At 40.9% G+C, this 16,514-nt stretch overlaps 1 protein-coding gene across 1 annotated transcript; it reads right to left on the bottom strand.

Moving 5' to 3' along the window:
- Positions 1-7,363: 7,363 nt before the first annotated feature.
- On the bottom strand, positions 7,364-12,559 carry LOC145958805 (uncharacterized). The gene has a single exon (XM_083076351.1). The coding sequence runs from the start codon at positions 12,557-12,559 to the stop codon at positions 7,364-7,366; it is 5,196 nt and encodes a 1,731-aa protein (XP_082932477.1).
- Positions 12,560-16,514: the final 3,955 nt, after the last annotated feature.

Raw genomic sequence — 16,514 nt, 5'->3', positions numbered from 1 at the left:
CCCATTGTCCTGTGCAAGTGTCCCTTAAATTTGCTTTTTCTTATTTTTGGGTCATCTTGTTTATAATTATGACTTGCACTTCTTGTGCACAATTTTCTTGGGATTAATAAATTCTTGGCTTATAAAAAAAATATTATACAAAATATTATCTATTAAATAATATTTATTATTAATATACATTTGTTTAAAAAATAAATAATTTTTAAAAAATATATAGAACATTAGGGACGATTCAAAATATAAGTCGAATCTAAAATATATATATATATATATATATATATATATATATATATATATATATATCACATCTAATTTTTAAAATCAAAAGTCAGAAATATAACCTTGAACCAGGTCAGGTTGAAGGAATGTTAGGTGTTGTTCAGCTCTAGTAGGGTGTTTTAGAACATTTTACTCTCATAAAGAACCACTTATTACATTACATCAAAAGCTACCCCCACATTTAAAGGCCTTTGTCAAGGTTTACAATAGTGTTCACCTCTCCCTAGCTTCACGTAGTGGTGACTTATCTACATCTATTCTGATAAATCCTATAAAATAATTAATTGGATTGAGGTATGGAATATTGTTGTTTATGTGTGGGAATATTATTTGGCTTTAGTATTTATTTGGCGCCCACACTGTATTCTAATGTTGGAGGAGTAAATGAAGAGACCGTTCGTGAAGGAATCCAACTTATTATAGGAGTTTGGATCGATTTAGAGGTTTTCAACAAAATTCTAAACACATTATAAATGACATTCCATAAATAAGGGGCAACACAAAAATGTATGGTCATTAGTTTACTTATTTCGTTTTTATTTATTTAATTTTTTGATATATTATTTTATTTGTAACTATAATTATAAATATTATTTTGTTAATTTCTTTTGTTTTAAAAGGTGTTTTGTGGAAAAAGACAAAAATATTTGTTATTTATTATTTCCTTTGCAAAATTCTAACAACATGAAACCGGTTGTTTTTAATTAATATAAATATATTAATCCCGAAGTATATAAGGAAGATTGATTCAAATGGTAAAAGATTATTTTACCAGTAACAAAAAAAAATTAAAATATTCTTAACAAAAGAGACACTTGAAACTTTTGATTTTTAGAAAAAATATAAATTAGTTTCATTGAGATAATACTATTTTATTAATAATTTACAAAAATTTTATTATATATAATTAATAAAATTGAGTATTCATTATAGATATGTAGTTACGTTAAAAGTGAGTGTATTGACCTGTTATGCTCACCACTTTTAATGAAACCAGTTATAGCAACAAAAATATTAACAACATTTACCTACGGCTAACACCATATAGTTAATAGATATACAACAATTATTATATACATAGAATATCATGATTAAAATGAAACTATACATTAAGTCAAGTGGAACCATAACTCAAAGCATCTTAAAAGGGTATTGAATTTAATTTTAAAATTGGAAGTCATTCAAATCAATCTCATGGATAAGTCGACCCAAGTCAACAGTACAAAAAGAGGTAATTTATATATGTTATTTTAAGTTTTTTACGTCAGAAAAAAATCTAACGTTAATGCGGGAAACGTAAATTTACGTTGGTTTTTGTTCCGACTTTACGGGACGAACTAGGGTTTTCTCTAGGTCAAGCCGCGAAGCCAGAGCATTCAAAAGTGTCATCTGTCGTCCTAGCTCTAGGGTTCTAGGTTTTATACTTTTGTGTTTATGGGCTTCGTGGACCCCGCGATTTTTGGGATTCTCCTTAACCGCTCTTATCCTGAAGCCAAGGGAGTGAGTGGTTGTTTTCCAAATCGGTATTTTTCCGAGAATGCCTTTACAAGAGGACCTATCGGGAAAAAAGGCGTATCCCCTCTCGGGTGCATGTAATTTGGCGTTATAGCCGAGTCGCCACACCCCGTGACGGTCCAGTCGGGAGTTAGACGAGTAGAAGGTCCAGTCGGGTCTTTACCTAGACAATGTGCTGGTCGGGTTTTTACCTAGACGATGTGCTAGTCGGTGGTTTTTTGCCTAGACGATGTGCTAGTCGGGTTTTTGCCTAGACGATGTGCTAGTCGGATTACGACCTGGACAGTCCACTTGCCCTTCAGCCCTGAGCCTAAAAGGCGATAGGGCTCAAGACATGGCCACCTGGTCGGTTATTTGCCAAGAGAAGGGTCGCTAACGTCCTATGACCGAGAAGGGAATCAGGTCGGAAAACGACCTGAACGGTCCACTTGCCCTTCAGCTCTGAGCCTCATGAGGCGAGAGGGCTTGAAGTCGAGTTGTCATATGTTTCCAAAGATCCCATCAGGCAAAAAACCGAGTGACCCTCCTTATAGGCGAGTGGAGTTGGGTTAGGGGCGAGTCGATCGGAGAGATGAACTCGGTCGTGGGCCAAGCGGCATCCGATCCAAAAGAGATCAAGTCGGGCCATTACCTGGATGGCACACTTGAGTCGTTCCGAACATAAATTGAGAGAACATCTCGGCCAATAGCCGAGACGGTACATATGGTCTGACAAGTCATGTCTCTTCACCTTACTCGAGGTGGGACATGCATTTATTGCGAAGCCGGCGTTGCAGAGGCGTTAGTAAAGGTGGTGCCACGTGGCAGCATTTATCACGAAATATTAAATGCCAAAACGTCCCACGCGCTTCGTGACTCTTGAGCGTATTTTTTCATGCGCGTTGTGACTCTTGGGAGTACCTCCTCACACACGGCCCTTCGTTGCTATAAATAGGGGTGGCCCCTTATGTTGTTAAAATTTTGCATTTCCCTTTCCATAGCTTTTCTTCCTCCGGTGGTGGCTTTCTCCTCCGTTCTAATCTACGGCGGCTGGCGGTGGTTTTGTGCCCCTCTTTTGGTAGGTGGAGTTGTGAGAGGAAACCTTTAGGTACGCTCGTATTTATTTTACCCTCTTAGTGGATTTTTCTTGCAAGCCTTTAAGTTTTAGGTTAAAACTAAGGTTATATTCACAATGGCTAACGCGATTTATGGGGAATTATATGGATGGGTTAAGGATGATGCATTGAAATGCGAATCTTTGATAAATTCCTGCGAAGCCATGGATAGCTTCTGTAGAGACTATGTAGTTTGCCGGGGTGGGGATGAAGTGGTCGCGTGTGAGCCTTGTGTTGATAAGGAACCAGTATGCATTTGTCCTCCCCCAACCGAAAAATTTACCTTTTGTTACACCACTCTCATTTCTAAGATTAGAGTGAGATGGCCCCTAACCGACTGTGAAAAAGGGGTACTTCGAGCTTTGAATGTCGCCCCAACCCAACTACACCCAAATAGTTGGGCTTTTGTACGGGGTTTTGAGATTTTGTGTGAGGGGATCGGGATAATTCCGACTGCAGATAAGTTTTTCTACTTTTTTGAGAGTAGGGTTAGCAAACGTACGAGCTGGGTGTCCGTTAGCGGAGTGTCAGGTCGGGGTTTGTTGTCATTGTTTCAGTCATCCTACAAGGATTTCAAGAAATCATTTTTCCGAGTGCGTAGTATACCGGGTCATGAGAGTGTGTTCGAAGGGTTTCCTTTGTATTGGAATCGGGGAACAATAGCATTTGGTGGACTAGATTCCAAGAAGCTTTCCGAGAGCGATCAGGCCGACATTAAGAAAATTGAAGATTTGAAAACCTTTTTCAACACTGGGAAACTCCTAGACCTAGAGAGTAGGCCTCAAGAATTGAAAATATATATAGGTATAATGTCGCTTTGAATGTTGAGAATTCCTTTTGTCTGTTTAAACCTGTACTTTTATCATAATTTGTTTATGTCTTGTAGCGAAAATGGCGAGCATGAGCAATCGGGAAATGATGAAACTCTGGAAACGACAAAAGGGGCTCCAAGCTTCTGCGGTGGATGAGTCGGCGACCGAGAAGGTGGCGGAGACCGATAGTCCAGTGGGGAAGTCGAGAACTGCTGGCGAGAACCCGCAGAAGCGTCGCCGCGAAGCCGACAAACCTATATCGGTAGTTAACCTTGAGACGGTCGTAGCCGCGGAGATGGACAAGGGCGATACGGAAGTTCAATCTGCCGAGAGGACCGTGAGTGTATGTCTTGGCGAAAATTGGGAACCAGTTGACCATGGGGCTGGTCGCAGCGACCTCCCCTCTTTCTGGGATGAGAAGTTCAATCATAGCGCGCACCTTCGAAATACCGACTGGCTGGAGGGCGACCGAGGCGACTTGGAAAAAATGAGTGCTTTTACCATTGCCAAGGGGGTCGAGTCACTTACAAATCGTCTCTCTGCTCTTTCGTTGATCAACGAGGACAAAATTCGCGGCTTAGTGAGGGAGACTAAGTTGCAGGGGAAAAGGATCACATCCTTGGAGGATGATTTGAACAAGAGCAAATCCGAGTGCAAGTGGGTGTCTAGTGAGCGAGATAGGTTACTGGAAGGTCGCCGTACGTTCGAAGATGAGAAGCAAGCATGGCTCGCCGAGAAGGTGGCGCTGGAGAACGAGTTGGCCGAGACGCGCCTAGCTCGAGATAAATCAGCCGATGCCGCGAGTGTCTTCGAGAACGACTTGTCTTTGGCGAAGCTGGAAGTCGAGAAACTCGAGAATGACCTTGAAGCCGCAAAGGTGGATTCTATGAAGAAATATGTTCAAGGCTTCGACGCGGCGACTTCCCAAATAAAAATTCTGTATACCGATCTCGATATCGGGGGCATGGGCTACTTCAAAGAGATTGTCGATGGGCAACTTGTGGATCCTCCCGAGGATGATTAAGTCTATGTTGCACTTTCCTGCTTTTTGCACTTGTCTTTTTTGCACTTGTTTAATTTCGTGTTTCTTAAACGTGTAACCATTTTGACTTTCGTGTTTCAAGAACTTGCTTCGTTCTTTATATACTGTGTACAATTTCTAAGTTAAAAATTGAATTTCAACGAATTTAATCGCCAAAAAACCGACTTGGAAAGATGCAAGTATTTTTTCTAAGTTTGAATCAACTTTCAAACTATCTAATCGTCAAAAAACCGACTCGGAAAGATGCAAGTATTTTTTCTAAGTTAAAAATTGAATTTCAACGAGTTTAATCGTCCAAATACCGAGTAAAATTACCTAGTCGTCCAAATGCCGAGTAGACAACCTCGAGTTTGAATCAACTATCTAAATTATCTAATCGCCAAAAATCCGACTAGGGTAGATGCAAATATTTTTCTAAGTTAAAAATTGAATTTTCCGTCTAATCGCCAGCAAACCGACTAGGGTAAATAACTGTAAAATCACCGAGTCGTCCAAATACCGAGTAAATTTACCTAGTCGTCCAAATGCCGAGTAGAAAACCTCGAGTTTGAATCAACTTTCAAACTATCTAATCGTCAAAAAACCGACTCGGAAAGATGCAAGTATTTTTTCTAAGTTAAAAATTGAATTTCAACGAGTTTAATCGTCAAAAAACCGACTCGGAAAGATGCAAGTATTTTTTCTAAGTTAAAAATTGAATTTCAACGAGTTTAATCGTCCAAATACCGAGTAAAATTACCTAGTCGTCCAAATGCCGAGTAGACAACCTCGAGTTTGAATCAACTATCTAAATTATCTAATCGCCAAAAATCCGACTAGGGTAGATGCAAATATTTTTCTAAGTTAAAAATTGAATTTTCCGTCTAATCGCCAGCAAACCGACTAGGGTAAATAACTGTAAAATCACCGAGTCGTCCAAATACCGAGTAAATTTACCTAGTCGTCCAAATGCCGAGTAGAAAACCTCGAGTTTGAATCAACTTTCAAACTATCTAATCGTCAAAAAACCGACTCGGAAAGATGCAAGTATTTTTTCTAAGTTAAAAATTGAATTTCAACGAGTTTAATCGTCCAAATACCGAGTAAAATTACCTAGTCGTCCAAATGCCAAGTAGAAAACTCCAAGTTTGAATCAACTTTCAAACTATCTAGTCGTCCCAATACCGACTGAATACGCCGATAATTTACTTAAATGAAAAACACAGTTGAGAATACTGGTCGTCCAAATACCGACCATAAACATCAGAAATTAAACTAAGTATTAAACTTGAATGTATTGATTGAACTACCCGTTCCTATATACCACCCTAATCATGCGAGGGGGCCGAGGTTGATGTTAATCTTGGTCCGTGGATTCAGATGACTTGCAATCGGTGGTCGATCAGTATTTTCAAAGTAGGAGTACTTCTAAAGCATTTCTTGTTATAAAAACTTTAAGCTGTAGTCGTGGTAATTTGAACCTACAGCTAAGCACTGATTCATTGTTGTCACTGATTTGTGTGAACTGCTCGTTCTGGGTTATTTATACTCGCCTAGTCGGAACTTAACCAACAATCACGAGTTTTTTCAATCGAGTTATTTATACTCGCCCAGCCGGACTATTGCCGACAATCACGAGTTCTTCAAGTTATTTATACTCGCCCCGTCGGACTTTTGCCGACAATCACGAGTTTTTTCAATCGAGTTATTTATACTCGCCCAGCCGGACTTTTGCCGACAATCACGAGTTCTTCAAGTTATTTATACTCGTCCAGTCGGACTTTTGCCGACAATCACGAGTTTTTTCAATCGAGTTATTTATACTCGCCCAGTCGGACTTTTGCCGACAATCACGAGTTTTTTCAATCGAGTTATTTATACTCGCCCAGTCGGACTTTTGCCGACAATCACGAGTTTTTTCAATCGAGTTATTTATACTCGCCCAGTCGGACTTTTGCCGACAATCACGAGTTCTTCAAGTTATTTATACTCGTCCAGTCGGACTTTTGCCGACAATCACGAGTTTTTTCAATCGAGTTATTTATACTCGCCCAGTCGGACTTTTGCCGACAATCACGAGTTCTTCAAGTTATTTATACTCGTCCAGTCGGACTTTTGCCGACAATCACGAGTTTTTTCAATCGAGTTATTTATACTCGCCCAGTCGGACTTTTGCCGACAATCACGAGTTTTTTCAATCGAGTTATTTATACTCGCCCAGTCGGACTTTTGCCGACAATCACGAGTTTTTTCAATCGAGTTATTTATACTCGCCCAGTCGGACTTTTGCCGACAATCACGAGTTCTTCAAGTTATTTATACTCGTCCAGTCGGACTTTTGCCGACAATCACGAGTTTTTTCAATCGAGTTATTTATACTCGCCCAGTCGGACTTTTGCCGACAATCACGAGTTCTTCAAGTTATTTATACTCGCCCAGTCGGACTTTTGCCGACAATCACGAGTTTTTATCCATGTAAAGAGAAAAAGCTCATGAAAAGGAAACAGTCAGATGACATTTATTAGAATTGGGGAGGGTGGTGCCTCATTAAAAACCTCCTCAGCAAAAACCCCTCATATTTTTACGGGGAAAAAATACTGAGTTAGGAAAAGAGTGCACCTAATACAAAGGGGGAGAAAAGTCTAGCTATAATAGAAGCGTAGGTTTGCAGCATTCCACGTTCTCGGTATCCTGCCTCCATCCAAAGTTCTAAGTCGGTAGGCCCCTTTGCCGACCACATCATCAATCTTGTAAGGGCCAACCCATTTAGGCGATAGTTTGTTTTTCATCTGTGTAAGTTGAGCGCGCCTCAAAACTAGGTCGCCTACGACAAAATCTCTTGGGTTTACCTTAGTGTTGTACTTGAAGGCTGCTCTTCTCTGCGCCGCTACTTGATTTATTCTTGCTCTTTCTCTTGTTTCTTCGATCAGGTCTAAATCAATTCGTCTTCCCTGGTCAGATTCTTCTTCAGAAAAAGCGGTAGTGCGTACTGAAGGCTCTGCAATTTCAATCGGGATCATGGCGTCGGTTCCGTATACCAGATTGAAGGGGGTATCTTGGGTCGTTGAGTGAACAGTCGTGTGGTACGACCAAAGTACTCGGGGAAGCTCTTCCACCCATGAAGCGCCTGAGTCTTGTACACGTTTCTTCAAGCCTGAGAGGATTACCTTGTTGGCCGACTCGGCCTGGCCGTTAGATTGAGGGTGTTCGACGGACGTGAATGCCATTCTGATTCCGACCTCTTTACAAAAATCACGAACTCTCGCGCTTGCAAACTGTGTCCCGTTATCGGAAACAAGCATCTGAGGGACTCCATATCTGCACACCACATTCTTCCAAAGAAATGCTCTGACCTTTTCTGCTGAGATGGTTGCAACCGGTTCCGCCTCGATCCATTTGCTAAAGTAGTCTACTGCTACTATCAAAAATTTCAGTTGCCTCACAGCGATCGGAAATGGACCGAGAATGTCAATCCCCCATTTGTGGAAAGGCCAAGGAGACAGGATCGAATGTAGTCGCTCGGCGGGGGAATGGTGCAGGGTAGCATGTCTTTGGCATCCATCACATTTCTGGACCCAGTTGACGCAGTCATTTCTCAAAGATGGCCAGAAGTAACCTGCGCGGGCGACCTTGTACACTAGAGCTCGGCCTCCGATATGACTGCCGCACATACCACTATGTACCTCGTCCATCACCCTCTGCGCTTGCGACGTGGTCAAACACCTCAGGAGAGGAGAGCTAAAGCCCCTTCGGTACAGCCTTTCGTTGATGACAACGAACCTGGCCGACTCCCTTTGCACTAACGATGCCTCCTTTTTGTCTTCCGGTAGTTCCCCCCGAGTCAGATATGCAATGTATGGTGCCATCCAAGAATTTAGCTCTTCCTGGATGAATAGGATATTTCCTTGCGCCTCGTTTATGCTCGGCCGTGACAGCGTTTCTTGGATGACTGACCGAGTAGCTCCTGGTTTCTTTGTGCTTGCAAGCTTGGAGAGCAGGTCGGCCCTGGAGTTTTGCTCTCGTGGTACATGGTTAAGTGTGAATTCTCGGAAATTTTCCGAAAGGTGCTTAACCTTCTCCAGGTATTTGGCCAGTTGAGGGTCCTTTGCTTGGAAGGTGCCGGCTACCTGTCCTGTGATTAATTGGGAGTCACTTCGTGCTGATAAGCTTGTCGCCCCCATTTCCTTCGCCAATGTCATTCCGGCCAACAATGCTTCATACTCGGCCTGGTTATTGCTTGCCCGGAACTCAAATCGCAATGACTGTTCCAACAAAATTCCTCCCGGTCCTTCCAAGACAATCCCCGCTCCACTTCCTCCAAGGTTCGAGGCTCCATCTACCGACAGGATCCACTGTGTGTCTTCAGTTCGAACTTCCCCCACTGGTGAGGTTAGTTCCATTACGAAGTCAGCCAGCGCCTGAGCTTTGATTGCTCCTCTCGGTTCGTACTTGATGGAATGCTCCGACAACTCCACGGACCACTTCATCATCCTTCCTGCCAGGTCGGGCTTCTGCAATATTTGCCTAATCGGGTGATCTGTTCGAACTACCACCTCGTAACTCTGGAAGTAATGTCTCAGTTTGCGTGCTGTAACCAGTATCGCGAGGGCTAGCTTCTCCATCTTTTGGTAACGAGTCTCCGCGCCTTGCAACACCCTGCTAATAAAATAAATAGGCAATTGAGAACTACCTCTTTCTTGTACTAAGACTGCACTGATGGCGCTATCAGATGCCGACAAATACATCAGTAAAGGGAGACCGGCTTGCGGTTTAGAGAGTATTGGTGGCGAGGTGAGAGACTGTTTGAGTTCACCGAACGCTTTTTCACATTCATCTGTCCATGCAAAGCGGTTGTTCTTCCTCAAGCACTGGAACAAAGGCAGCGATTTATCCGCCGCCTTGGAGAGGAACCGAGAGAGGGAAGCCATCCTTCCTGTCAACTGCTGGACCTCTTTTACCGTCGCCGGACTTCTCATATTGATGATCGCGGAACACTTCTCGGGATTTGCCTCAATACCACGATGGGTCAGCAGGAAACCGAGGAACTTTCCTGCTTGGACGCCGAAGGAGCACTTCGCGGGATTCAACTTGAGTTGATAACGCGCTAAAGTGTCGAAGCTCTCTTGCAAGTCGGCGTAATGCCGAGAGAAGCTGTCCGACTTTACCACCATATCGTCCACGTATGCCTCAACGTTCCTTCCCAGCTGCTTTGCCAGGACTTTGTCCATGAGCCGCTGGTATGTCGCTCCCGCGTTCTTCAAACCAAAAGGCATGACCCTGTAACAACAAGTAGCCTGATCGGCTATGAAGGCCGTTTTGTCCTCATCAGCTGGGTGCATTCGGATTTGATTGTAACCGGAGTAGGCGTCCATGAAACTTAACAGCTCGTACCCCGAGGCGCCGTCGACCAGGCAGTCTATGTTGGGGAGTGGGTATGAGTCTTTCGGGCAAGCTTTGTTTAGGTCAGTGAAGTCGGTACACATCCTCCAACTTCCATTACTCTTTCGTACCATCACTACGTTCGCCAGCCACGTCGGGTATTGGATTTCCCGAATATGACCAGCTGCCATCAATTTTCTCGTCTCCTCCACTATGGCCTTCCTTTTGTCTTCTCCAAACTTTCGCCTTTTCTGGATCACGGGCTTCGCCTTGGGGTCGACCATGAGGTGGTGACATAAGAAATCGGGATCAATGCCCGGCATATCCCCGACACTCCACGCGAAGGCCGATATGTTTCTCTTTAGCACGGTGACTAGACCTTCCTCGTCTTCCTTGTTTAGAGATACACCAATCTTGACGATTTTCCCCTCGGCCAGGGTAACCTCCTTTACATCTTCCGCTGGGGCTGGTCGGGTATCGAAATGATTCATTCTCGGATCCAACTCTATTGACTGAACACCCCGATCAACCTGTGTCACATATAGTTGTCGCCTCGCCCTCAAACTGTCTTCGTAGCATTTCCTCGCTACATCTTGATCGACGCAGACGACACCCACCTTTCCGCTGGGCAAAGGGTACTTCAGCTTCAAATGAGGCGTGGAGACGACCGCTCCCAACTTATTTAGTGTTGGTCTACCGACTAGTATGCTGTAAGATGATTGAGCGTTTACCACCAGATATCGGATAGTGACAGTTTTCATATTGTCTCCCTGGCCGAACGTTGTCTCCAAGTCGGCGTATCCCCTGGCTATTACCTGATCACCTGCAAAACCAACCAACGTACCTGCGTACGGCATGAGACGATCAGTCGGAATCTTCATCCCGACGAAAGCTTCCCAAAACATTATATCCGCCGAACTGCCTTGGTCCACTAACACTCGTTTCACGTTGTACCCCATGACGATTGCCGAGACGACTATGGGGTCATCCTCGTGGGGAGATACACCCTCAAAGTCGGCGTCCGAGAACGTGATGGCTGATCGGGAGGGTCTCGGCAACTCGGAGACCGACAGTACTGACCGAGAGTACCTCTTCCTTGCCGCAGAAGTCGAGCCTCCACCAGCAAATCCCCCTGCTATGGTGTTGAAGTCTCCATGAATGGCTTGCTGGTGAGCCTCCTTAGATTTTTGCGGGGGGTCTCTCGGGGGAGACCTCCCCTCGCGTCTTCCTCTCCTGTTGTCTTCTCCCTCCTGCCTATGTCGCCTGTCGGACGAGCTCTCACCCTTCTTTCCTGCAATAAACTCTTTCAACCGACCCTCCTTGATAAGGCGCTCAATTTGCCTCCCAAGAACGAAACAATTCTCCGTCTTGTGTCCATGAGCCCGATGAAACTCACACCAGTCAGTTTTGTAGGGCCCCAACTGCCGGTCAGTTGCCTCTGGGAAGTCAAATAATGACGCACTATTTACGTCATGCAGAATGTGTCGCCTGGGAACATTAAGTGGCGTAAACTTCTCCTCCTCCTTGCTTCGTGACCATTCGGCCTTTGGGCGACTGATATGATCGAACTGCCGATAGTTACCCTCCTTTGCGTTGTAGCGATCGCTTCGCTTATTCCAGTCCGACCGCGGTCGGAGATGCTTGTTACTCTCCTTATTACTGCCCCCTGCCTCTCGGTTCTCGGCTGCCCTCTTTATGATCTGGTTTTCTTCCGTCTTGATGTGGCTTAAAGCAAAAGCCCTTACCTCCGACATTGTTTGACAGTTAGCTCTCTCGAGCGCAATGTCGAACGCTCCAGACCGCAAACCCTTCTGGAAGGCGATGACCGCCATTCTCTCATCCAAGGATGCTATCTTCAGAGCCACCTCATTGAATCTCTGCAGAAAATCCTTCAATGACTCCTCCCGTTGCTGCTTAAGGTCAAATAAATCCGACGTGATCGGTGGCTTCTTCTTATTGGCAGCGAATTGAGCCATAAACAGCCGACTGAAAACGTCAAAGTCGATGATGGATCGGTCGGGGAGGCTACTAAACCAATCGAGCGCCGCCTTTTTAAGCGTACCCATGAACAGTTTGCAACGGACTTCCATGCTCCCTCCGCAAATCAGCATCTGAGCTCGGAAATCTGTTAGATGTTGACTGGGATCCTGTGATCCATCGAAAGGTTCGACCTGCGGTATCCGATGATCCCTGGGGATGGCCTCAGCCTCTATGGCCTCCGAGAAAGGCCGAAAATCCCTTGGGACTTCCTGCATGACATCCTCCTCCAACGCTCTGGTGTTGGCTTCTATCCTGGCCTGTAACTCATCCGCTCGCCTCCTGATCTCCTCGTTTTCGCGCTGAATGGCCTCCTCTCTCTCCCTGGATCGTGCATTATCCTCCCGTAGGCCATTGATCATGGCCATCATCTCCTCCATGGTAGGGGGTTGTGAATTGCTGTTGTTGCCGCCTCTCGCCATGGTAAAGTGTAGGTCTTTCTGTATTTCTTGGGGCGTAGGAAAAGTTTTACCGTGGCCCCACGGTGGGCGCCAAAATGTTCCGACTTTACGGGACGAACTAGGGTTTTCTCTAGGTCAAGCCGCGAAGCCAGAGCATTCAAAAGTGTCATCTGTCGTCCTAGCTCTAGGGTTCTAGGTTTTATACTTTTGTGTTTATGGGCTTCGTGGACCCCGCGATTTTTGGGATTCTCCTTAACCGCTCTTATCCTGAAGCCAAGGGAGTGAGTGGTTGTTTTCCAAATCGGTATTTTTCCGAGAATGCCTTTACAAGAGGACCTATCGGGAAAAAAGGCGTATCCCCTCTCGGGTGCATGTAATTTGGCGTTATAGCCGAGTCGCCACACCCCGTGACGGTCCAGTCGGGAGTTAGACGAGTAGAAGGTCCAGTCGGGTCTTTACCTAGACAATGTGCTGGTCGGGTTTTTACCTAGACGATGTGCTAGTCGGTGGTTTTTTGCCTAGACGATGTGCTAGTCGGGTTTTTGCCTAGACGATGTGCTAGTCGGATTACGACCTGGACAGTCCAGTTTTAAAAATTGACATAAATTTATGTCGGACATTGCCAAGATTTGACGTAAAAAAGTTGTAAACAAAAAAAACATAACAAGTGCAAGCAGAACAAGCCATTATGCTTGGAAAACGAGTCATTCTGCTTAGAGAACGAGTCGTACTGCTTGGAGAACGGGTCGTTCTGCTTGAACAATCCAGAAGAAAAGGCTAACAACCCAAACAAATAGAACAACCAAAAGACCGAATAAAACAAATAGTCACAATAGCAATACGAAGCAAAAAGGTGTTAGCGAAACCCTAATTCATACCTGAGCTGTAACAGTGTGCGAACGAGTAACGCAGAGTTACCCCACTCTGCAGAAGACAGAAAAAACGATTCAGCAACAAAGGAGAGGGAGAGAGTTTATATAGAGAAGAATATAGAAAAGTGATGAGATCTAAGTGAGTGCGTGCGTGTGCCTCCCATGCACTCTTCTTATTCAATCTCGCTACTTTTTTTTACGTCGAATTTGGTAGGGTCTGACGTGAAAAAGTTCACAAAAATTACAAAAATGTCACCGCATCTTTTTTACGTCAGTTTTTATTATGTCTGATGAGAAAGAGATGACATAAAAGTCTCATTTTCCACTATTAATTATATATGCAATGTCCGTTAGAGTATTCCAATAACATAAATGAAGCCTAAAACTTAGTTATATAAAAACGGATAAAAAGCTTGGAAAATTAAGAGCAAAATATGTGGCGTGGTTGGGAAAAGCTACAACTTCTAAAATTGGTCTACATCATGTAAGCTATAAAGTATAAATGATAGTGATTTGCATTCGATAGTGGTCTGTGGAAAATGAAACGACCTTTCATTTGTAATGTATTTGCTTCACTCCTTCAGGTTATGGGGTTATGGCATGCATGCATGAATTCCTCTCCCATCGTCATTTTGGCAGAGAATAATCAAACCAAATGAAGGAGTCAAGTATATGTGCAGAATATTAGGCCTAACGCAATATCTTCTAACCAAATTCACCAGACAACAAACCTTCTAGTGTTTGGCTCAACATTTTTCAAGAATATTTGGTATAACTTCAGCGCACAATCGTTAGAAAGGATTTTTTTTTTTTAGTTTTTCAGCAAATATTTGGTAAAACCTTCTAGAGTATGACTAATTTTTATTTTATTTTATTTATTTAATCATAATATAATCATGAAATATCATAAAAAATAATGATTAATTTTCATCAAGAACCATAAATACATATAAATTATAGAGTAAATATTTTTCATCTAATGTAATTTATTTCATACTCAATAATAAAATTTAAATTTTAGATAATTATTTTCAAGAACCATGATTATTGTAATTCATGATTTTTGAAATCATAATTTTTTGATAAAAAAAAAACTTCTCATATTTTAAGCATTTCTTTAGAGATTAATAATCATATACATATAATATAAAATACTTTCACAGGTAACCAATAAAAAGTTATTGTTGATATAATTTTTTAACTATTTACTTTAAGAATCAACAAATTTATCATAAACAATTATTTGTAATCATATAACATTATAAAACACAAACTATTTCACATTAACAATAATAATCTATTTTCTTTAAACTTTTGGAAGCCTCAAACTTCGGTGAATTGGAACGACAAAAAATGTATAGATTGATCTTAACATAAATCTGAATGTGTGCTAAGAACAAATCAAATATACAGTTTGTATCCATGTTTAAACTATACCTACTTTCAGTTAAAAAAATTATTAAATGAAAAAATCATTATTAATCTCTTATAGAGGTGTGTGTGGGTCTGGTGGGCTCAACGCATTCTAGGCCTTAAAGTCTCATCCGGAAGTTTCATGTAAATTCCTGATACAAGGTTAACTATAATAATTCATAAAATTTAGGTAATTTCAAACCATTTAATATAAGGATAGAATTATATCTCTGTACCATTTATTTCTTGAGTTCATATATATACTATTTAATTGATAGTTAGTTACACCTTAAAAGATGGTTATGCCTTTTTCTAACAAGTTAAATGTGTTTTTTCTCTAACAAGAGCATGAGATGTGTTGGCCCGTTTTGAAGTCAAATTCTCCAAGAATTTAAGTTTCATGGGAAAACAAAGTTTATCGGACATGCATGCTTGATGAAATTTGCTACAACCTTGATAAGATTATACCATTAAACTTTCAATAGCTCTTAATTATTGATAAAATTTTATATTCTTGTTGTTGTGAAACATCACAAGTCCTAATGCATATACGTATATAAGTTTGCTTTAGACAATTTAAATGATAATCTCTATCATTTTTGTTTCATGTAACTTCTTTTTGGGTAACATGTTATACATTTTAAGTTTGTCAATAAAAAATGACATACTTTTATTCTTTTTTTCAAAAACATATTTTTACTTTTTTTAAAAAATATTTTTCGGATGTATGACATAAAAATCAGAAATTACAACTTCATAACGATAATACTATAAAAAAATATTATTTCTAATCAATAATTCATTGTAAAATAGATGGATTATATTATAAGAAAATTTTTAATCTTGTACCAATATATGCAATATTGAAGATAAAATAAAAAAAATAGAATTTAAAAAATGTTGAAGCTAAGACAAAAAAAAATTAAAAGGTAATAAAAATGAGTCGGTGAATATCTATATTTTTGAAAAAAAAATCAAAAAATAAAAAATAAAAATAAGGAAAGACATATAAAGAATAGTTAGAGAAATATACAATAACAGGAGTGAGTAAATGAAAAGAATATTTTTTTCTTAATAAAGAAGTAATATAACATTTGGATATAAAAAATTATAATAAAGAAAGTCAAGTCAATTACGTTCTTCAACTATAACAACTTGACCTACCAAATCTCCTTTGGGGGCCCAGGAAAGACATAATTACGATTTGGAAATCGGAACAGGAGTACTATTCTTATTCATATATATAAGCATTTTATTTTATTTTTTATTTATAATTTTATCATTATAATTAAATAGTATTTCTTAAATTAAATTTCAATTTTAAACTTTAGATTAATTTAAATTTTAACACTAAATTTAAGATATTTTTTAGATACACTAAATTTAAAGATTGTTATAATTTTAATTAATCTTAAGTTGAATTAATATTTATTATTTAAATTGTAAATTTTAGTATATAATCTATAATTATAATAATGACAAGATTTTTTTGGGAACACATTTCTTTCTTCTAACTATTTGTTATATTATTCTACAAATTATCGACATTCTTTGATTAACAATTTATTAATATATAATTTTCACTTTTTATTTTCTTTTTAAAACAGAGAGCCGCGAATGACTTTTCCCTACTACAGTATCAATAAAGTTGATGTCTTGATTTTAATAATTTGTTTTCATAATTTCATTTT

The sequence above is a fragment of the Cajanus cajan genome, chromosome 6 (genome assembly GCF_000230855.2).
Source record: "Cajanus cajan strain Asha chromosome 6, NIPB_CcT2T_4, whole genome shotgun sequence".
In the NCBI taxonomy this organism is placed as follows: domain Eukaryota; kingdom Viridiplantae; phylum Streptophyta; class Magnoliopsida; order Fabales; family Fabaceae; genus Cajanus; species Cajanus cajan.
Note: the sequence above shows the minus strand (reverse complement) of the source record. Positions and strands in the feature narration are given on the sequence as shown.

Coding starts and splice junctions, on each gene's coding strand:
- LOC145958805 (XM_083076351.1), bottom strand. CDS start 12,559: ATGGCGAGAGGCGGCAACAACAGCAATTCACAACCCCCTACCATGGAG.